This window comes from Candoia aspera, chromosome 2 (assembly GCF_035149785.1).
Source record: "Candoia aspera isolate rCanAsp1 chromosome 2, rCanAsp1.hap2, whole genome shotgun sequence".
NCBI lineage: Eukaryota > Metazoa > Chordata > Lepidosauria > Squamata > Boidae > Candoia > Candoia aspera.
In genome coordinates, this window is record NC_086154.1 from 26,735,215 (window position 1) to 26,759,574 (window position 24,360).

Genomic DNA, 24,360 nt, shown 5'->3' on the forward strand with positions numbered 1-24,360 from the left:
TAACCAAAGATTAGCACCTTCAGATTATAGTCACAGCACTAAGCGCATATCATTTATCAGCTTCAAACAAGCAAAAAAAGTCCCTCTTTGTGTTATAATTAAATGTTATATCTCACATGTACTCTAGCAGGCCATCAATTCAACTATGTTTACATAGAAAAACATTTGACTTTTTAACCCTTTGAAACATTTATAACAAGAATTTAAAAAAGCTGATTGGAAGTATCAATGCTATTGAAGAAAAATAATTGCTGGCAATTTGAAACACTAAAAGGGGAACAAGGGATGTCTACAGCTACCATATCTGGACTGCAAACACCTGCATGACTGCTCAGATTATCAGTATCCCTTTGCTGCCTTCTTACCAGCTGGCTTGGTTCCTTCCCTCTGGACCTGCAGCAATGTCTTCTAGAGAGAGAGGTCAATCTTTCTCATTCATTCAGTAGTCTGTGGCACATAGTGCTGGTTCCTTTGTCATTTAGACCAGTGTTTCTCGACCACAGCAACTTTTAAGACATGTGGACTTCAACTCCCAGAATTCCCCAGCCAGCATTGCTAGCTGGGGAATTCTGGGAGTTGAAATCCACACATCTTAAAAGTTGCTGAGGTCGAGAAACACTGGTTTAGACAAGTGGGGGGGGGGAGATTTGCATACTTTCCTCCGCATTGCCTTACAAAGCATTTCTTCTCTGTAAAAACACTTGAAAAACATATACCTCTGTCTTGCACACAGGCAAAACTGAATATTATATACAGTTTAAAAATCTCCACTCCAACGACCTGAGCAAACACATTTCCTGCTGCTTTTTAATAATCGTGCCCCAACCTATTCCGCTCCTGAAAGGAGCCCGCAAAAGCATCTAACCCCACTACGAAGTCAGCGAAGACTCGGGAAAGGCTGCATTTATCCACAGTGCGCATGCGCCTCTGGAAAAGCCTTGTGGAGAGCTTCGGAGCGGCAACTGGTCACGTGATTTCAAGAGAGGCGGGGCGAACTTCTAATATGGCTGCGCCCATGGGAAGTAAGGTTGCAATGTAGTTGCCGCGTCTCGGTGTCTTTTTGAGCACGCATGGATCGAGGGGACTTCTTGGTCTCCCTTTCGGTGAGTGAAGGAGGCTTACAGTGCGCACTGTTGGTAAACCTGGTTATCAATGGATGTTTAAGTAGAGAAAACCTCTGAGGAGGCTTTGAGGACGAGAGCTTGTAATGTTGAGTTTTAAACTGCATAGCGCTGTGCCAGCTAAACTTCTTCGAAGCAGCCAAGTCTGATTTTGTATATTTGTTGTTATTAAGTCGTGTCCGACCCTTCGTGATCCCATGGACCATAGCACGCCAGGCCTTCCTGTCCTCCGCTGTCTCCCGGAGTTTACTCAGATTCATGTTCATTGTATTGGTGATGCTGTCTAACCGTCTCATCCTCTGCCATCCCCTTCTCCTTTTGCCTTCAGTCTTTCCCTACATCAGGGTCTTTTCCAGGTTCCCCACTTGGTGGGCAGGACATTTTGCTGACATCTTCACAGTGGCAAAGGACCAAAAGGCATATTTGCAAAGGCAAGGTGGAGGGGAATGCTTAGGATAGCCTTCTTTAGCTGGCAATGTCCATACTGGCAGAAGATGATAGAAGGTTTGGAGGGCATCAGGTTAGGGAAAGTGGCTTGCAAGGATTAAAGCATGCAGGTTTTGCTTTGGAGTGGAAGACCTTTGTTTCACTAAAGCAGTGTTAAACTTTCTCTCAGGACTCCTTCCCACCTTGAAAAATTATGGAGGACTCCAAAAGAACTTTTGTTTGTATGGGTTATGTTTATCAATGCTTAACAGTATTAAAAATTAACACTGATGCATTTGTAGAATATTTATTGAATCATGTAAAAATAACAATATTAAACACATTAGATATTAACATAAATAAAATGTTTTTCATGAAAAAACCTTATATTTTAAAAATAAAAATAACAATAAAGAGTGACATTTTAAATTTTTGCAAATACCTTCAATATCTGGCAAATAATTTTGAAGTTGTTGACCCCTGAGAGGGTCTTGGGGAAGTCCTAGGTCCACACTTTAAAAAACACTGCACTAAAGAATGGGTGAGAAGTGGAGCTGTCATATCTGGGCTGCCCAAAAATGAAAATGTGAGGACTTTTTTGCTGCCATCTAGTGTCATCTGGATTTTTGCAGCCAGATCTGGTATTTTAGTGAAAAGAAGGGCTAGAGAGATGCATGCTCTGTAGATATTGGGAATAGAAGACATTACAGTATTTTGAATTTGAATTTGAATTACTGGATTTGGACTGAATTGGGTTTCCTTTTGACATTGAGCTTTTTGACACTGAATAAGTTTCCTAATAACACTGATGCTGGCTATCTTCCTACACAAGACCTATCTAAAAATAATTCTTATATATGAAACCAAACGTGATAGATTTAGCAGGTGGCAGCATTTGGCCAAAGTTGTCTGGGATCAAAAGCTAAATACTGTGAATCCTGGTTAATATTTGGATGGGAGACCACCAAGGAATTTTAAGGCTTTGGGCTTGCCAAGAAGATGTTAGAAAAAGGCAATGGTATTACTATACCATTGCAAAGAAAACTTGCATGGATGTGCCTATGTAACCACCTGAAATCTGCTTTTGACTAGAAGACATCTTTTTGTTTTGGTTGTAAACAGATTACAAACACATGCACTTTGGGCCATGTTTTAAAGATTTATCAGTAATAATAATTTAGCTCCTTTCCAACAATTTGTTCTAGTGAAAACTATAATTAATTATGTTCACCATTCAGCCTTCTGTATATTACTTAGAAGTCACTGAAAGTTTAATGGGGCTTATCCACCTTAGAGACTTGTGGTGTGATGTTGCTTGCATTTTATTTGAAAAGAAATACATCTGAATTAAGTGGGGAATGGCAGGTATGTAGGAAAGAAAATATGCGTAAGATCATGCAGTAGATATCGTCTCGGTCTTATACCAGTTTGAACTACAGACTTGTCCTTGCTAGATTCAAACTACATGTACACAAACTGACGGTGGCTACCAGCTCTACTCTGCTTTGCTAGTTTGGTTGGGGGGATGCAGGCCTTTTTCTCCCTAATCACTGTAAATATCAAATTTTCTGAAATCAGGTCCTATTGAATGAACCATGAAGAAATTCTTTATACAAATTAGGCTGTTTTTCAACCCTATGCTTTTGCAGTTTTTTAGCTCCAAAACAATGGCAGAAGTAAAAGATCTGTCAATATATAGATCAGTGTGGCTGGCTGGGGAATTCTGGGAGTTGAAGTCCACACATCTTAAAATTGCCAAGGTTGAGAAACACTGATACAGATGATTATACTACTGACATATTATGATCCCTGGAAGTGATTGTGCGCACTTCTGTCTTGGTTTCAAAGATATGTTTTACTTGGATACCTGCTGTCTTACTGAGTCAGAATTAGTTCTACTCCCACCCTTTTGATTTTCAGCAAGTCGTTAAAGACCTGATCGTTCTCCCAGACTTTGGACTAGGCTGGTGGCTGAGCCACTTTGGTTTTTCGGTTCTGTCTTCCGGTCAGCTGTATTGTTTTTCTTTGATATATGTTGTTTTCTTCTACATTTCCTTTAAATTTTTAATTCTTAGCTGCCTAGAGTCCCTGTGAACTCAGGCGGCCTCATAATTGAAATAATTAATAAACAATACATAAATAATTCCTGGCAACTTTCAGATTCAGTGTTACTTATGTGGAAAGGTGTACAGTACTGTCTGAAACCTGTTTAGTTTTCAGACAGAGATTTTGAAAAATAACATTAGAAAATGGCATATTTGACCAGTAAACCTCTTGAAAGTTCAATGTTTTTGACTGATTTCAGTGTTCAGTGAAATTTGACAGTCTCACAAGACCTTGCACATTTTGAAAAAAATGAAACAATTGTTGACCTCTGACTTTAACCCTGGATTCATTCAAATTAGATGTTGATCTCTATACCATTTAAATAATAAAATTAATAGTGTGTGAAATTAGTTTCAATAAGACTAATCATTTTGACCAAATTCAATCTGTATCTTGAATGTTTTCACTTCCTGGCTATGGATTCTTTAGCTTGCTTTTCACCAACTCTTTTTGACTTCTTAGGGCCAGGGAGAATTAGACTTGAGGTTCCTCATTTGGTTTATGCAGGGTAGAGTTCTATGATTTCAGAATTAATCCTCATTTTATTGTGTTTGATTAATTGAAAAAAATGCCAAAAATTATAGGCAATTCTAAATTTGGAACTGACTTTAAAATAACTTCCACACTGATATTAGAAAAAAATATACATATTAGAACTAAATAAGCAATAGAAGTTCCTTGAGGCCTAAGAGTATAATTCATTGTAATTCATTATAATTTGTTTAATGGATGATAAATGAGCAAACAATTGCACAGAGTATTGTTTTGAAAAATTTTGAAGCCACATACATAATTTGTTTTACTCAGAAATATATTTTCATTTTTAAGTTGAATAAAACCAGTATTCTTTATTTTGAATATAACTGTTCATTTCTCTGACCTGTTACTGTTTCTTTTGTTTATTGGCAGGTTTTCAACCTTTTAGTCACAGTTTTTCCAGACTCTGAAATTCTTTAAATTTGATAAGCTGGTGGTTCAGCCTGAGAGGACTTGGTTTGCTGGTATAAGAAATTTTAGAAAAAAAGGTCCACATAAGCCAAGTTAGGCGTCTGGTATACATGTCTGCAGACAGACAGACAGAAACTTTATTTTGATCACTGACCAATAAAAATACACTCAGTAAAACAAAAAAGCAAAGTGAATCCCTAACTTAATGACTACTAGTAACCATTTATGGACGAATCTTACACATAATGTAGCAAAATTTTGCTACGTTTAGAGAGGCAGATTTATCCTTGTTATCTAACATTTCTTTATTTGTCTTTACAACATTTTGCACAACAGTTTCAATGAAGGATGACAATATTCCATTATTGGAATATTATATACAATCTATGTAAGCTATTTTTTCAATAGGTTGCAAGTGACTTCAAGTAATTGGGCCCATAAATTAATCTTTCAGTTGTTGAAAAACTAATTCTTAGCAGCAAGATGTTGGAGAAGACTCCTTAAAATACCATGGGCAGCCAAGGAAACAAATCAATGGATCATTGAACAACTTACGGATTTCTCACTTGAGGCACAAATGACCAGGCTCAAATTATCCTACTTCAGACACATTTTGCGAAGACCTGGCTCTCTGGAAAAGGCTCTAATGCTGCAAAAGGTGGAAGGAAAGAGAAAAGGACAATGAGCAGCAAGGGGAATGGGCTCAGTTAGAGTGGTGATGATTGTACTATTGGAAGACCTGAAAGACCAGGTTAGAGACAGATTGTCATGGAGAAAATCTATCGATGAGATCACTAAGAGTCACCAAGTTGATGACACATAATCAAATACAAAAAACAAAAAGTAGAAGAATACACAAAATTATAAAAGAAAAACAACCCCCCCCCCAAATGTACAAGATATGTATTTGCACACATACAGGTATCAATAAATTGGAAGTGTGATTCATAACAGTCATCCATAGTTGATCTATTTTAATCAATACTGCCAACCACTGAATAGTTGGAGCCATATGTTTATATTTCCAATGTTGAACAGTAAGTCTTTTGGCTATAAGTCCATTTTTTTGTTCAGATGTCAATTCCTTTGTGATAGAGATAAACATAAAAGAATATGAACATCTGAAAATACTAAATCTCATAGCTGAGCTGATACATGTAATTGCTTCTTACCCAAATGGAACAATTTATTTAAAGAAAGCATTTGCATCTCTAAAAACATAAATGCAGTAAGGACATTTCTGAACTATTATTTCTTGTTAAAAAGGATGTAACCTAAAAATCTATTGACTTAAAAAAAAATCTCTTTTTTATTGGTTAAATAAAGCATACAATCAAAAAATGAAAAATGAAAAAGAGACATATATATATTTAGGGATTTTGAAAAAAAATAAAGCAAAACAAAAATTAAAAAATATATTAAAAGGGCATTCTGGTAGCCCCCCCTTTTTGTCTTATTCCCCTCCCCAACTTTTTTTTCCCTTGCCACTAATTGCTACTTGAATATTTTTATACTTTGGACATTATTACTGATTTCTGTTTGGATTATGATGATGGTTAGACAATTTCTCTTTTTCTTCAAAAACCATATTCTAATTGTCTTAGCTTGCCTTGCTGTGTTGTATATAAGGGAACCATTCCTGCTTGAATTTGGTTAGACTTCTGCTGTGAATACATACAGTCAGTTTTTCCATTGCCACATATTCTTCAATTTTAGTCCCACAATCCTATATTGACCACAAGGTTTCTATTTTCCAGTGTTGTGCCAGATTGATTCTTGCCGTTGTCATCCAATGTTATGATATCTTTCATTTGTGTTCTCTGAGATCATACCTGCTAAAAATATTTGTGGTTTTAATTCAAATTTAATTTTTTGGGTGTTTTGGTGTATTTCTTACCAGTACTTTGAGTATGTTTACATAACCACCACATATGATAAAACATTATTTTTTTATTATGGCATTTCCAACGTTTATTGTTGTATGATTTATCCATCCTGGCAATTTTTGACGGAGTTATATACCATCGATGGAACATTTTGTACCAATTTGCCCTCAGATTGTAGCTTGGTGTAAATTTTATTGACTTTTCCCATAGATCTTCCATTGATCCACTGTTATTGCTTCTTTGAAATTCTGCATGCATTTAATCATATTGTTTTTTATTTGTTCTGTCTCCATATCATATTTCAGTAGCAATTTGTAAATATATCTTAATAATGATCTTGATTCTAATCGAAGCGAATATTTGTAGCTCGGGGTTGAACTGTGGAGTCCTTGGTGCTCTCTGAGCCTTGTTGTTTTCTTGCAGACGTTTCATTGCCAGACTAGGCAACATCTTCAGTGCAAAGGGGGAATGGACCTTGCTCTCAGTTTATGTGTATAAACTGAGAGGGAGGCCCACTCCCTCTTCGCACTGAAGATGTTGCCTAGTCTGGCAATGAAATGTCTGCAAGAAAACAACAAGGCTCAGAGAGCACCAAGGACTCCACAGATCTTGATTCTTTATAACAGTGTTTCTCAACATGCTGGATGGGGAATTCTGGGAGCTGAAGTCCACACATCTTAAAGTTGTTGAGATAGAGAAACACTTCTGTATAAGTATTTTAAATTCTGTCATCTTTCTCAGAGTCCCTCCTTTTTCAAGATTGCTTTTTTACTTTTCCAGTTATTTGCAAATGCATTAACCATGGTAGATGTCTTCCTTCATGAAGGAGAACCTGTTTCCGTTGGCCTGCCCTCAGTTTCCATGTAGTCAGTATCTTGTTCAAAAGAATATGAACATAGCAAACCTTGTCTCTGGTATCCTGAATATCTAAAACTGTCTCCTGCTATCCAAAAATAATGGAACTGAATTGCATAAAAAAAGCAAGTTCTGTGCAAAGCTTTCTATTTCTTATTTTTAGAGCTACAGAAGTAGTTCCCGAAAGGGTGTCGCTGTTCCTTTGCTGTCTAAAAAATCATTATTGTTTTCCACAGATGAAATAGGCATCCAGGTATTTGTACTCTCCAGCAGATGCTCCATTAGCTACTTCATGAATTTAAATTACGTTTAAGATACAAAAGTTTGAAATCCAAAGAACCAATTAGTAACTTTTGATTCATCCTTTTGCCTGATGGCTAGATTAAAATCTGATCAATTTTCTTTTTCTTCTCTTAATCACTTGCTACAGATAAGAATTCTGATGGAGAAAGACCTAAAAGGATAGGGAGTAGTGAAATCAATGCATGCAAAATAGCCAAGCAGATTAAAAGAGTAATTAACTTATTGATTAAAATTTTAACTGAAGCTACTGAGCACTTTTTGAATGAGATATCATGGCTGAAGATGACCATCCTTGGCTTCTGCTGTGAAAGAATCCAGCAGTACAAGGCAAACCAATGCTATGTGAACTAGAATTAATGACAGTTGCTTGTTGGTTTTGCATTTATATTTGATAAATCCTCTGCTCCTTCCTGAAAGAATTTGTTGTATTAGTGTTGGCTGTTATCCATCAGGATGTTGGGATATTTTGAGGGATCATTGGGTTGTTGATGATACCTGCGCCAGGCCAAGTAGGGGACTTGATAGAAGTCTTGACCCAGGGCTTGTGTGCTGCAAGGACTGGATGGGAAGAACCTAACTGAGTTTAATTCCAGTAAGCAGAGGTCTATTTCTTCAGAAGCTATTTGGCCCTTTGCCTGCTCCAGTTACAACTCTCTTCTTTTTGGAAAACAACTCCCCCAAAAGAATAGATTTGTGACTTGAGGCCCCTCTGTACTCACTGCTAGTTAGGCAAATGCTTGTGGGGTTTTGACCAGTTGTGGCTATTGAACAGCAGTTTCCTATCGCTTATCACCTCTAGAATTGACTTCTGCAGTGTCCTATGCATGGGGCTGCCTTTGAAGACTACCCAGAAGCTGAGCTGGTATAGAATGCAGTGGTCAACCTCCTGGCACATGAAAGCTGTACTACCTGTTTGGGGTACCCTGCATTAGCTTCCTGTGGCCTTCTGAACACAAGTCAGAATGCTTGTCTTAATCTATAAAGCTGTTTATAACACATTGCCTAAACATTTGCAGAACTGCCTCTTTCAGAACTGATCCATCTACTGTGTTTGTCCGTAGATGGGATTTTGACAATCTCTCTGCTGCTGGAAGTTGGGGAGCAGGAACAAGATCTTCATATTTTTCAGTTTATGCTTAGCTGGTACTCAGGAGGAAATTCAAAGTTGTGCTCTTTGACAGAGCTTTTAATTAAGTGACTTTTCTAAAGTTGGTGTGGCCATTTAATGTGGATGTTGGGACTATTTTGTGATTTTGTGTTACTGATTTTAATTATTTTAAAGATATGTGTTTTGTAAGTCGTTATGAGTCTTTTTTTCATATAATTTTTATTAAAGATTTTCACATAAGTAAAAGATAAACATGAAATTATATAGAGTGAAATTAAAAATGAAAGAAAGATAAAAGATAGAAGTAGAAAAGACAGTGCAAGTATATAAAAAAAGAAAAGGTATTGTTCTGACTTAGGCAAAAAACCATGCTGAGACGAGATTTTTCTCTAGTGTTTATTAAACTGCTATAGTAGACAGAAAATCCTACCAAACTGAAGGAGCGTGGGAAACCCAGACAGTTGTTGTTTATTCGTTTAGTCGCTTCCGACTCTTCATGACTTCATGGACCAGCCCACGCCAGAACTACCTGTCGGTCGTCAACACCCCCAGCTCCCCCAGGGACGGGTCCATCACCTCTAGAATATCATCCATCCACCTTGCCCTTGGTCGGCCCCTCTTCCTTTTGCCTTCCACTCTCCCTAGCATCAGCATCTTCTCCAGGCTGTCCTGTCTTCTCATTATGTGGCCAAAGTATTTCAGTTTTGCCTTGAATATCATTCCCTCAAGTGAGCAGTCTGGCTTGATTTCCTGGAGGATGGACTGGTTTGATCTTCTTGCAGTCCAAGGCACTCTCAGAATTTTCCTCCAGCACCACAGTTCAAAAGCATCGATCTTCCTTCTCTCAGCCTTCCTTATGGTCCAGCTCTCGCAGCCATATGTTACTACGGGGAACACCATTGCTTTAACTATGCGGATCTTTGTTCTCAGTGTGATGTCTCTGCTCTTAACTGTTTTATCAAGATTTGTCATTGCTCTTCTCCCAAGGTTTAAGCGTCTTCTGATTTCCTGACTGCAGTCAGCATCTGCAGTAATCTTCGCACCCCGAAATACAAAGTCTTTCTCTGCCTCTACGTTTTCTCCCTCTATTTGCCAGTTATCAATCAAGCTGGTTGCCATAATCTTGGTTTTTTTGAGGTTTAGCTGCAAGCCAGCTTTTGCACTTTCTTCTTTCACCTTGATCATAAGGCTCCTCAGTTCCTCTTCACTTTCAGCCATCAAAGTGGTATCATCTGCATATCTGAGATTGTTAATGTTTCTTCCAGCGATTTTAACTCCAGCCTTGGATTCCTCAAGCCCAGCATGTCGCATGATGTGTTCTGCATACAAGTTGAATAGGTAGGGCGAGAGTATACAGCCCTGCCGCACTAATTTCCCAATCTTAAACGAGTCCGTTGTTCCGTGGTCTGTTCTTACTGTTGCTACTTGGTTGTTATACAGATTCTTCAGGAGGCATACAAGATGACTTGGTATCCCCATACCGCTAAGAACTTGCCACAATTTGTTATGGTCCACACAGTCAAAGGCTTTAGAATAGTCAATAAAACAGAAATAGATGTTTTTCTGAAACTCCCTGGCTTTTTCCATTATCCAGCGGATATTGGCAATTTGGTCCCTAGTTCCTCTGCCTTTTCTAAACCCAGCTTGTGCATCTGGCAATTCTCGCTCCATGAGTTGCTGAAGTCTACCTTGCAGGATCTTGAGCATTACCTTACTGGCATGTGAAATGAGTGCCACTGTTCGATAGTTTGAACATTCTTTAGTGTTTCCCTTTTTTGGTATGGGGATATAAGTTGATTTTTTCCAATCTGATGGCCATTCTTGTGTTTTCCAAATTTGCTGGCAAATAGCATGCATTACCTTGACAGCATCATCTTGCAAGGTTTTGAACAGTTCAGCTGGGATGCCGTCGTCTCCTGCTGCCTTGTTATTAGCAATGCTTCTTAAGGCCCATTCAACCTCACTCTTCAGGATGTCTGGCTCTAGCTCACTGACCACACCGTCAAAGCTATCCCCGATATTGTTATCTTCCTATACAGGTCTTCCGTATATTCTTGCCACCTTTTCTTGATCTCTTGTTCTTCTGTTAGGTCTTTGCCATCTTTGTTTTTGATCATACCCACTTTTGCCTGACAGATAAACCCCAGACAGATAAACCCCAAAACTCAAGACGGGTCTGCTCTGAGTTTCTTTGAAGGACAGTTCAAAGCCTCTAAACTATGCATGCGTTTTCCCCCCTGGATAGGGGCCCCCTCCTGCTCACCATCAGTACTTATGACAGCTATTGCTTTTATTGTACTTTAATCTTTATTTTTTCTACTTTTATTATAAACTGTCCAGAGTTGCTCTTTGAGTGAGATGGGCGGTGACTAAATTTGAAATACAAATAAATAAATAAATAAATAAGTAGCTTCTGATCTTCTATACCGCAGTTACAAACAAATTCATTGTCTCTCCTCCCTCTTTAAAGTTACAACATGTTTCTCTTCTTTCCATATTCAACTCTTTTTAATCAGCAAATCCATAAATCACCAATTCATTTTCCCCCCATTTTTAGTAAAACGTCCATGAGAGGTTTCCAGTCTTTTATAAAAGTACTTGTTGCCTTATTCTTGATCAAACAGGTCAATTTTGCCATTTCCTCAAGTTCCACCATCTTCACGATCCACTCCTCTGTTGTGGGTATTTCAGTATTTTTCCATCTTTGTGCATATAATAGTCTTGCTGCAGTTACCATATACAAAATCAGTCTTCCATAAGTCTTACCTAATTGGCTATCCATAAATCCTAGTAAGAAGAGTTCTGGTTTCATCTTTAAAATTCTTTGTCTCGTTGTATGTATTTGTATCTAATATTTTGTTGCTTTTACGCAAGTCTACCATGCATGGTAAAATGTCCCTTCAAGTTTTTCACATTTCCAGCATTGTTTAGAAGTACCTTTATACATCTCTGATAATTTCTCTGGAGTCATATACCAATGCTATATCATTTTATAAAAGTTCTTAAGTCATCATAAGCCTGCGTGCAGTCAGTAGTAATAAATACTATTTAAAACTCTGATTTATTTGAATTGTGATTTTATTGTTGGAAGCTGCTTTGAGTTCTCTGAGGTGGTAAAGCAAGGTGCAAATCTAAATAAATAAAGTACAAGTGGGACTGCAAAAAACATTGTAGAGTTGAATGTTCCTGTTCAAAATTCTAACCAGAAAGCCCTAAATTCTTCCTAGATGATGTATTCCCTTCTGTTTTTTGCATGGATGCTCAGTATTCTCTGGTGGTTCAGCTTTTCTGATTATTCCCTTTTCCACTGGGGGCTTTTGCCATGTTTAAGGTTCTTTTGAGTCTGATAATACTTTCCTGTTATATAGGAATTTTTGGATGCATGAAAACTGGTATTTGGAAACTTGATGTTGAAGCAGAGGAGAATGAACTCAGTGCTTTGTCATAATTTCCAGTAATTCAGAAAATAATAAACTGGCTTAATACATTGGTAAAAATGCTTCACAGTCTGTTAACAATTTGAATCCCATCCATATTTGTATAAACTCCTTTTTGGCTTTTTATTCAAGAAACAAAAAGCCAAAATAATGCAGAGTAAAAAAAATTATAATAAACCAGGTGTAAGGATTGCCTATCCTAAAACACCATCAGACTCATGAGCAGGATCACAAAGATATCTGATTTATTAAAGAATAGTATGCAGGATCACAAAGAAAGCTGAGAATGATGAAAACGCACCAAATGCAAACTAAAAACCCTCGGTACAAATGAGATCCCTCCCCCCGTAGAATCTTCCCAAGCTCACAATCCCAGGTGCTCCTAACGGCTTCTGATGGTCCGCGGGAAAAGTCCTTGAGCAGAGCACATAACCCAAACACATTCCATTGAAATGAACATAGATACAGAGCTTGGCACAAGGTTTCACAGCAGCTCCCTCCCAAACAGAAACGTGCGCCAGCGCCATGGCATGTGAAACGTTACGATGTACAGTGCACATTGAAACAGTGAACATGACATACTGCCCCCCCAAAAGAAAGAAAACACTAAGTGGCAGGCTTGAAAGGATAAGCCAAGTGGAAACGGTTAACTAAATCAGGAGCATTAACGTGCCGAGCAGGCACCCATTCAGGATGAGGAAAGTGTTTCAGCTGCTCGATGCCCTTCCTTTCCGCATCTTAGACACTGACCCCTCGCATAGCGCCGATCTCTCTCCTCTTCCCAGGCTCTATAGCCTGGCCGGGCAGCAGTTGCGGCACTTCAGGGTCCCCTCATGGTGGCTGGTTGTTTTTCAGGTCATTTGGTTTGCATGAAGGTATGCTGGGCGTGCTCAGCCTTGCCGGCCAGACAGATCCACTCATACAATGTCTCTGGGCCGTCTCTACACAACGCCCACCACAGGACGCCCCTGTTGAGTCCCTCTTTAAACCGTTCTATTAAGGTTGACTGAGACCAGTCGGGGATTTTCCCAGCTAAAGCCTTAAACTCCATGGCATAATCAGCTACAGACAGTTGGCCCTGGGTAAGATCTTTCAGTGCCTTTTTAGCTCTTGCCTTGGCTAGAAGATCCTCAAAATACAGCTTTAACGCCCACATGAAGTCCTCAAAATACTCAAGCTCAGGGGAGTCAGCCTCACTTAATTGAACATACCAGTCAGCCGCTCGTCCCTTCAACTTGGTAGCAATGGCAGTTATTTTAGCCTCTTCGGAAGGGAAGTATGGTCCAAACTGCCTCATGTAACTTTTAGCATTAGTGAGAAAGAAAGATAACTTAGTTGGATCCCCATCAAACTTGACAGAAAAATCTTTTACCCCCACTCCTGTTGGAGCTGAACTAGCGGCTGCTTGAGTGGTTGGGCCTCAGGTTACAGTAGTTCTCCCTCCTCGGGGTGGGGACACTGATGGATGAGCTCTGCGGGGTGGAGATTCATCCCGGCGCTGTCTCCGGCCCCGCTCCACCAGCTGTCCGGGTGAGGGGATGGAGGATGATTGCGTGGAGCTGGAATTTCCTTCGCGCCTCGGCTGCCCCCCCCCCCATGACAGAGACAGGTTTCTTAGCATGTACTCCATCGATTCTATTTTGGCCTCTACCACTCTTAGCCTTTCAGGGGTTTGAGATTCCTCCCTCCCTTGCGTGTTAGTCTGTCTCCCTGTTGATACCGTGGTAGATTCTACGTTTGGGGCCAGCGGGAATCGATACTTCCAGGATGCCTGGGACGTCCCTGGCTGGGGTTCTCCCATTTCATCCCAGGTGATCAACTCTGCGGGCGATTTGCTGGGTGCTGGTTGCTCTGGTGCTCTCCCATTGTCGGATTCCTCCACCTCAGGGCTGGAATTCGAATCCTGGTGGAAACCTGAAGGTTCTGGGGTGAGGCTCAGTTCTCCACTCTTGACCGTTGACTCGGGCATCAAGCCAGTCGGCTCCTCAAGTCTCCCGGTCATGAGCTTGGACTCGGCCATCGTTAACTATTTTCCCTCACAAGAAACTAATCTTGGTAGGAGCTAACGGTACAACTTTGGTGATTCTCAGCTTTATGTAAGGATTGCCTATCCTAAAACACCATCAGACTCATGAGCAGGATCACAAAGATATCTGATTTATTAAAGAATAGTATGCAGGATCACAAAGAAAGCTGAGAATGATGAAAGCGCACCAAATTCAAACTAAAAACCCTCGGTACAAATGAGATCCCTCCCCCCGTAGAATCTTCCCAAGCTCACAATCCCAGGTGCTCCTAACGGCTTCTGATGGTCCGCGGGAAACGTCCTTGAGCAGAGCACATAACCCAAACACATTCCATTGAAATGAACATAGATACAGAGCTTGGCACAAGGTTTCACAGCAGCTCCCTCCCAAACAGAAACGTGCGTCAGCGCCATGGCATGTGAAACATTAAGATGTACAGTGCACATTGAAACAGTGAACATGACACCAGGGAGGAAATACAAAAGCAAATGAAAGGGAGGGGTTGGGGAGAGAAAATAAAGACTTTGGAGTAGGTATGCACATGTGCACACACCTTTTATGTGGTCTTAGGCAGAAATAAAAATGCTTTAAACATATTCTTTTTTTTTTCCAGAATGGCCTTTTACATAAATATATTATCAATATTTAGTTTTGCTGAGCAAATCCTTTCCTTTCTGAGTCTTGTTTTACCCCATAAATAAATATGTTCTTGGTTGTGCTCACCTTGGTTGGCACAGCTTTGTTTCCAAACAGATGACTATTCTGTGCAGATAGTCCTCACTTAGCAACCACAATTGGGACCGGCAACTCCGTTGCTAAGTGCCACGGTTGCCAAGCAGAAAATCATGTGTCCGTGATGGGCTTATGACCTCGCTTTGCATTTGGTCATTAAACAAAATGCCATGGTCATTAAGTGAAACATCATGTGACCATGACTTATGATTTTACTTCTGCCTTCTCTATTTAACTCTGCTTGTTACAAGCCAGTTGTGAAGTGCCAAATGGCGATCACATGACTGTGGGGTGCTGCAATGGTCATAAATGCAAGGACTGGTCGCAAAGCTGTTTGTTTTACCTAATCATAACTTTGAATGGTGCTAAATGAGGCAGTCAGTAAGCGAGGACTACCTGTACTGCAGTGAACTCCTGGTTGTACTCTTGGTTGCTGGCAGTTGCACTTAACGTTTGTGGGTGCATGGTGAATGGGTTGTTTATGCAAAGTGGGGAGGTTTGAGCCATGCGTGGTTGGGATCTTCCCCCACTTTTGAGGTGTGTGGTTAACTAAGTCAATTTTCAGACTTAAGACTAGATTTATGAAATACTTATTTCTTGTTTCAAAAGGGTGAAAAGTCTTGCAAATTAGATATGGCAGTTGTGGTAGAAGATGGCCTCTGGGCCACAAGAACGTTTAAAGCCTGGGGCCTTAAGCTGACACCCCGCACCCACCCACTTTACAGAATTCACACTTTTTGTTTCTTAAGCTCTCCTCCTTGTCTCAACTGAGACAGAAACAGTAAAGAGAAGACTGTATAGTTCAGGGCTTAGCATAATGTTATCAGTGAATAAATGTTAGCTCTCTGATCATGTCTTGTGGCTGTTAGTGCTGCATATTTATCTTTCGGAACTGTTTCTTGTGCTAATGGCACATCATGCTGACATCATGTTTGCATATTGTAATGAGCTTTCCTGGATTTTACCATCAATATTGGAATAGCTGATTTGCGTCTGTCATTTCACCCAAATCAGAAAAGAGCAATTATGTCCAAATGAAGTAATGATTAAATATTGAGTTAGTTTTTTTTTTCTTCCCAAATGGCACTACATGTTGCTGGAAATCTATAGCTCCCATTTATTTTATTTTCAAATAATCAGTATAAGTATATTTTAATTTTAATTTGTTTGTATGTTTTGTTATTGTTACTGTGAACACCATTTTAGGTAGAGGAGTTTGTTGTTTATTCGTTTAGTTGCTTCCGACTCTTTGTGACTTCATGGACCAGCCCACGCCAGAGCTTCCTGTCGGTCGTCAACATCCCCAGCTCCCCCAGGGACGAGTCCGTCACCTCTAGAATATCATCCATCCATCTTGCCCTTGGTCGGCCCCTCTTCCTTTTGCCTTCCACTCTCCCTAGCATCAGCATCTTCTCCAGGGTGTCCTGTCTTCTCATTATGTGGCCAAAGTATTTCAGTTTTGCCTTTAATATCATTCCCTCAAGTGAGCAGTCTGGCTTGATTTCCTGGAGGATGGACTGGTTGGATCTTCTTGCAGTCCAAGGCACTCTCAGAATTTTCCTCCAACACCACAGTTCAAAAGCATCGATCTTCCTTCGCTCAGCCTTCCTTATGGTCCAGCTCTCACAGCCATATGTTACTACAGGGAACACCATTGCTTTAACTATGCGGGCCTTTGTTGTCAGAGTGATGTCTCTGCTCTTAACTATTTTATCGAGATTTGTCATTGCTCTTCTTCCAAGGATTAAGCGTCTTCTGATTTCCTGACTGCAGTCAGCATCTGCAGTAATCTTTGCACCTAGAAATACAAAGTCTTTCACTGCTTCTACATTTTCTCCCTCTATTTGCCAGTTATCAATCAAGCTGGTTGCCATAATCTTGGTTTTTTTGAGGTTTAGCTGCAAACCAGCTTTTGCACTTTCTTCTTTCACCTTCATCATAAGGCTCCTCAGTTCCTCTTCACTTTCAGCCATCAAAGTGGTATCATCTGCATATCTGAGATTGTTAATGTTTCTTCCAGAGATTTTAACTCCAGCCTTGGATTCCTCAAGGCCAGCTTGTCGCATGATGTGTTCTGCATACAAGTTGAATAGGTAGGGTGAGAGTATACAGCCCTGCCGTACTCCTTTCCCAATCTTAAACCAGTCTGTTGTTCCGTGGTCTGTTCTTACTGTTGCTACTTGGTCGTTATACAGATTCTTCAGGAGGCATACAAGATGACTTGGTATCCCCATACCACTAAGAACTTGCCACAATTTGTTATGGTCCACACAGTCAAAGGCTTTAGAATAGTCAATAAAACAGAAATAGATGTTTTTCTGAAACTCCCTGGCTTTTTCCATTATCCAGCGGATATTGGCAATTTGGTCTCTAGTTCCTCTGCCTTTTCTAAACCCAGCTTGTACATCTGGCAATTCTCGCTCCATGAACTGCTGAAGTCTACCTTGCAGGATCTTGAGCATTACCTTACTGGCATGTGAAATGAGTGCCACTGTTCGATAGTTTGAACATTCTTTCGTGTTTCCCTTTTTTGGTATGGGGATATAAGTTGATTTTTTCCAATCTGATGGCCATTTTTGTGTTTTCCAAATTTGCTGGCATATAGCATGCATTACCTTGACAGCATCATCTTGCAAGATTTTGAACAGTTCAGCTGGGATGCCGTCGTCTCCTGTTGCCTTGTTATTAGCAATGCTTCTTAAGGCCCACTCAACCTCACTCTTCAGGATGTCTGGCTCTAGCTCACCGACCACACTGTCAAAGCTATCCCCGATATTGTTATCCTTCCTATACAGGTTTTCTGTATATTCTTGCCACCTTTTCTTGATCTCTTCTTCTTCTGTTAGGTCCTTGCCATCTTTGTTTTTGATCATACCCATTTTTGCCTGGAATTTACCTCCAATGTTTCTAATTTTCTGGAAGAGGTCTCTTGTCCTTCCTATTCTATTGTCTTCTTCCACTTCCGCGCATTGCTTGTTTAAAAATAATTCCTTATCTCTTCTGGCTAAGCTCTGGAATTTTGCATTTAATTGGGCATATCTCCCCCTATCACTGTTGCCTTTTGCTTTCCTTCTTTCTTGGGCTACTTCTAGTGTCTCAGCAGACAGCCATTTTGCCTTCTTGGTTTTCTCTTTCTTTGGGATGTATTTTGTTGCCGCCTCCTGAACAATGCTGCCAACTTCTGTCCAGAGTTCTTCCGGGACCCTATCTACTAAGTCCAGTCCCTTAAATCGATTCTTCACCTCCACTGCATATTCCTTAGGAATATTAGTGAGCTCATATCTAGCTGATCTGTGGGTCTTCCCTAATCTCTTTAGTCTGATCCTAAATTGTGCAAGAAGAAGTTCGTGATCTGAACTACAGTCAGCTCCAGGCCTTGTTTTTACTGACTGTACAGATGTCCGCCACCTTTGGCTGCAAAGGATGTAATCAATCTGATTTCGGTGTTGTCCATCTGGTGAAGTCCATGTATAAAGCCGTCTCTTAGGTTGTTGGAAGAGAGTGTTTGTTATGCAGAGTGAATTGTCTTGGCAAAATTCTATCAGCCTGTGTCCTGCTTCGTTTTGTTCTCCCAGGCCATACTTACCTGTAATTCGAGGTGTCATTTGACTGCCCACCTTAGCATTCCAGTCTCCTGTGATGCAAATAACATCTCTTTTAGGCGTGTTGTCCAGTAGGTGCTGCAGATCCTCATAGAACTGCTCTACTTCAGCTTCTTCAGCATTTGTGGTTGGGGCGTATATTTGGATCACTGTGATGTTAGATGGCTTGCCCTGAATTCGAATTGAGATCATTCTGTCGTTTTTTGGGTTGTATCCAAGCACTGCTTTAGCCACTTGACTATTAATTATGAAGGCTACTCCATTTCTTCTGTGGTCCTCTTGTCCGCAGTAGTAGATCTGGTGGTCATTTGATGTGAAGTGGCCCATTCCAGTCCATTTCAGTTCACTGACGCCCAGAATGTCTATCTTTAATCTTGACATCTCACCAATAACCACATCCAATTTGCCCTGGCTCATAGATCTTACATTCCAGGTTCCGATGGTGTGTTGATCCTTAGAACATCGGATTCGCCGTTCACCACCAGCACCGTCGGCCGCTAGCCGTCCTTTCGGCTTTGAGCTAGCTGCGTCATCACGTCTGGGGCTAGTTGAGCTCATCCTCTGTTCCTCCCCAGTAGCATTTTGACCATCTTCCGACCTGGGGGTCTCACCTTCCGATGGTATACCGACATATCTCTGGTTGTACTGATCCATTTAGTTTTCGCGGCAAGAATACTGAGGTGGGTTGCCATTACCTTCCCCAGGGATCGCATTTAGTCTGACCTCTCTGTCATGACCTTCCCGTCTTGGGTGGCCCTTCACGGTTTAGCTCATGGCATCATTGAGGTGCTCAAGCTCCAGCACCACGACAAGGTAACGATCCTTTGCTGAAGAGGTAGAGGAGAGCAGGACAGTAATAACTCTGGATAGTTACAAGTTAAAAATTACTCAAGTTTTCATTCTCTAGCATTAATAATCATTCTTCTTAATTTTTGTTTTACTTGAAAAATTGGCTGTTTGATTCCTGTTCTGAAACTGGTGACATGGAATTATGTAGTGGTCCAGAACAGAGCAGGAACTTAGATTCTGGGCCATCCATATCAAAGGCTGATTTTGAAATAAATTGGCTTATATAGTGTGTTCTTCACTTCTAACAATATTCTTGCTTTTTTTGTTAATATTAATAATACTTTTTCTTGCTTGTCTCTTTATTTTTTGAAGGCTGGTGGGCTAGCTGGCGTGTGCGTTGACCTGACATTATTTCCTTTGGATACAGTCAAAACTAGACTGCAGAGTCCTCAAGGATTTAAGAAGGCTGGCGGCTTCCGTGGTATCTATGCTGGTGTTCCTTCTGCTGCTGTAGGATCTTTCCCAAATGGTAAGGCTTTCTGTACAACTGCCTTTTCCAGTTTTTATCCCAGGCTGATCTCCCTCTAGCTGACCACTGTTGAGAAGTCTGAGAGTTGACATCCACACATCTTTGGGACTCCAGGATGGGAATGTTGCCTTTATAAATTTTGCTGTGTGCATTTATTGCTGGTAAGAAGCATACGCCTGGATTGCTTTTGAGCCACTGTAGCCCTTAAACTGCTTGAAGCCATCAAGGTGACGAGAGAAACAATGCTGTTGTTCAGACCTTTTGTTGGTTTAGTTTGTCTGATTTGCATTAATGATAGATTATGGTGATACATAACATTTGTATGTTTTCAGATGACTAAAGCAGATAACATATAGTGTAAAGTTGAAATCCTTTTAACAATCTACAAGGCAATTGTTGACTCCCATAGCAAATGCCAAGATGGATTAGACTAAAGACCTATCTCTGTTCCCATTGTGGCCAATCAGATGGCAACAATGAATCCATAAGCAGCATGGTACTCCTATATAATAGCATTCTCCTGGTCATGTTCCAAATCAAGAGTATTTAGATGCTTATTCCTTTAGTACTGGGATGTACTATGTAGCTGTGGTGACTAGCCACCAAAATCTTATTCTGTATTAGCTTTTCTAAATCCCTTTTAAAGATTTGAGTTGTCATCACTACCTCTTAGAAGTAGAGTATTCCATAGTTTAATTATTTATGGAGTATGGAGTGAAGAAGTAAGTGTTGAGTATCGTTCGAGGTTAGGAAGGAATGGCTTATCTAAGGCTTAACCTGATAAGTTAATGGTTGATATGAGATTCCCACTGGGGACTTTTTGATTCCTAATCTAGCCTTTCAGTCCCTGTTCCACACCAGCTGTCTGGTCAGTGTGTGACCAACCTGTCACACACTGCAGATTGGTATTCTTTGCCCATAGGATGCTGCCTTATACAAGTTCAGGCTATTTATCCACCTGCCCAGTATGATTTGTTCTAAGAAACAGTAGCTGTCCTGTATCCTCTCATCTTCTGAGACCTTGCCATTTCAACAGGAGAGATTGGAAATTGAATCTGGCACTACTCTTAAGGTGATTTTGAGAAAACAGCGAGTTGCCCTCTAGATTTTAAAGACTGCTCTGGACCTGGATATTTGCTATTCAGTGTTAAGTCTTGCCCTTACTAACAGCCAAGGCCAGATGCCCCCATGGACACTGTTCTAGATGAGGCCTTTATGACTGATGCTCATGTTACTTAATCCCTGAAAACTAGATAAATTATCTAGTATATTGATTGTTTTCCCTCTACATGCTTTGGACTGCAAAAACAAAACTGGTGGCTGTGCTTGGTTTGATGGGCTAAGCCAGAGCTGTCCAGTGCAATGAATTTGGCTGGGAAGAGATACTTTGGACGGGAGAGGAAATAATACAACACCTGCCTATGATTCATTAAAGCAGCTGTACCTGCGTCCAGAATTGTGCAGCTACCTTAATAAGTTGCAGACAATAGCTGCAATCACAGTCCAACATAATCTGAATGTCCTCTTCTGGTCTGAATTCAGAGTGTTTCAAAGTTCTAGTCACTATTATTGTGGAATATTTTGTTTTTCATCCGTAAGAAGCACATTAACAGTTCTTACTATTTAAGTTGATAGGTTGTGGCTGGGAAACTGCTTGCTGATTGCATTTGGGCAGATGCTAAATTTTCACCAGAGGAGCTTATCTCACCCCTAAATAGTTAGCTTAGTATGATGTTACAGGTGCTTTCTCTGTTCTTTTTTTTTTAGAGATTTTTTATCCTGCCTTTATTATTTTTATAAATAACTCAAGGCGGCGAACATACCTAATATTCCTTCCTCCTCCTATTTTCCCCAGAACGACCCTGTGAGGTGAGTTGGGCTGAGGGAGAGTGACTAGTCCAAAGTCACCCAGCTGGCTTTCAGGCCTAAGGCGGGACTAGAACTCACAGACTCCTGGTTTCTAGCCTGGTGCCTTACCCACTAGACCAACTTTTTAAAAATATGTATGTTGTTTCATATAAAACCTTAATAAGTCTACTCTGGGGAGCCAGTTCAGATTCAAATTTCATTGGTGAGTTTTGGCCAACCAAACTCACAGAACTGTCAATGGCATAAAGTGAAAGGAGATCTCCGTGAATGCTGCCATAAGGGTAAAAATTCAATAATACACACATCTCAATCAGTTTGAATCAGTTAGCAAACCATGGTTTGTCAAGGACCCAGAAGTCATGGTAGAAATGTGGAATTGGAAGAAGAAGGGTGTTTCTCATATGTGTGCCCCTTCCCCTGATGAAAAAAGGTTTAAGGTCCTGCTGAGAGAACTGCCACAGTTCAGAGAAAAAGAAACAATTTTATTGTGCAAGTGGATGTCTGCTTTGCGCAGTGTAGGGTTTCATCCTGTTTGATATTAACACCTGAACTTCTAACTTTCTTAAACTTAATTTTGCTTTTTAACCAATGCAGCAGTGCTGTCATTCTTTCTAAGCCTTTTCTTCTTCTGATGGTGGATATTAACATAAGTTTATAGAAACGTCCTCAGGCATCTTTCAACTTACTAAGCTGTTCCTAAGATATTAAATTTTTCTGTTTTTTTTTTCCAATCTTCTGTCTCCTTATCTTCTTTTGGAGAAGATAAGCATCTTTTGATTAGCAACAGAGGGCAACAGATGTAGCCCTGAAACAGAATTAACAACTGTTCCTTTTGGCAAGTCCACCATTTTTCTCTTGCACCATTGGCATTTTTAAATTCTGAACTTTATCCTGTTTTTAGGGGTGCAGAAAAATTTACCTGAAGGCCTGTAGAGTTCAGAAAGCAACATTTAATATCAGGGGATGTTACCATAATGATGAAGCCTAAAATTCCAGCAGCATGAAATGAAAGACTGCATTATTAGATGGAAGCAGTATTTTGCACTGGCAAAAACTAAAATCAAAACATAAATTCATAAATTTATACCTGGAATTTTAGGCTTCATTATTAGCTTTTTAATAAAGGTGATATTAGCATTTTAGCATGGCATCCATGCCTCCTTTTTTGGTTCAGGAAACCATGTTTTCCTTTTACCCAAAGCCATTTCTTTCTTTTACGTGGAAAAACTAGCCTTTTCAGCAACTAAACAATAGACAGCGTATTCTGAAAGTCCTTGAATACACTTGCAAGTTTAAGAAAGATACAAATCTGGTAACCCATAAATTTGCCACTTGTGGAATGTTATTTGTAATCAATGTTTTCTATTGTTCAATTCTCACGTGTAATCAATGTCTTTTATTGTTTGATTAGTTGCTTTCTGACGTATCACATATACCGAATGTATGTATCATTTGTTTCTGTACCCTATAAAAAGATTTGATCCCCTTAATAAATGCTTTTTGCTCTGCCTGAAGTACTTGTGATTTGTACTGTTGGGAGGGACAAAAAACCCACTTTGCAAAATTAGTCTCTCTTCCAAATTCAGGGATCTAGGTTTTTTTATTAGCTCCACACCAAACTCAGGTGCCTGAGGTTTCAAGGCAACCGGGAAATGGATGTTTTGATTTTAGTTTTTGCCAGTGCGAAATATTGCTGCCATCTCATAATGCAGTCTTTCATTTCATGCTGCTAAAATTCACTGCTGGTGAATTTTAGAAGGGAAAAAAAAAGATATTTAAAATAGCACCTGGCAATCTGGGCTGAATTGCAAATTTGCTTGTATATGTGCTTTCTTGAAGCAGAAGTCCTCAATTGCTTTAAAAACTTCTGTGAGTGGAAAAAGACATGTGTTTTGATTTGAAGCAAGAAGTAGAAATGTTTTTTACCATTTTTACCTCTGTTTTTTTTCCCCTCTCTCAGAAGTTCCCATGCTAAATCCTTCAACTGCATTTTAAAGTCAGGGAACTTTTGCAAGTTAGTGTGGGGATTCAATGAATGGGATAGATGATAGAAATAAAGTGACATGTTACACCGGTGAGTCTTTGGAAGCTCATAGTCTCATTTGTTTGATCAATAAAACAGTACCATGTAGGATTTTTTATTATTTTATTTCGGCAGCAACAAAAAGTATTGCTACCTGAAGATAGGACTTAAATCATATTTTGATATTCTGCCTCTGGATTAAGAGCGCCCAGGGTATTTTTCTCTTAAAAACTATTTTAAAATTGCTGGCTTCAGTTGAAACATATTAAGGCCAATGTTTAAAGGGACACAATTTTTCAAAAACTGTTGAAAAACATTTTAATTCTAGAACACAGTGTTAGTAAGGTGGGATCCAAAGCTACGCAGGTGAATGGTAGCTGTGTCATGCAGTTAAGGAGACACTCAGGGCCTATTTTCCTGGAATTACCAGGTGAGACCAGGGAAAGGACACCTTCTTTAAGGAGCCATTGACAGATGCTGCACACATCTGTCACCTGCTCTGAAACACCTTTTTGGCTTTGGATCCAAAGTGCTGCTTATGAGTAAGTAATTAATTAATTGTATTCAATTTATATTGCTGCCTATCTCACTGTAGTGAT

General features: G+C 39.9%; 1 protein-coding gene across 1 annotated transcript in view; it reads left to right on the plus strand.

Moving 5' to 3' along the window:
* The first annotated feature begins 990 nt into the window (after positions 1 to 990).
* The window catches only part of SLC25A26 (solute carrier family 25 member 26), a 139,604-nt gene continuing 116,234 nt past the window's right edge, over positions 991 to 24,360 (plus strand). Inside the window, exons 1-2 of the mRNA XM_063291543.1 lie at positions 991 to 1,103; positions 19,713 to 19,869. Of these exons, the coding sequence (XP_063147613.1) occupies positions 1,071 to 1,103; positions 19,713 to 19,869 (190 nt within the window). The 5' untranslated portion in view covers positions 991 to 1,070. The remainder of the gene's footprint in view (positions 1,104 to 19,712; positions 19,870 to 24,360) is intronic.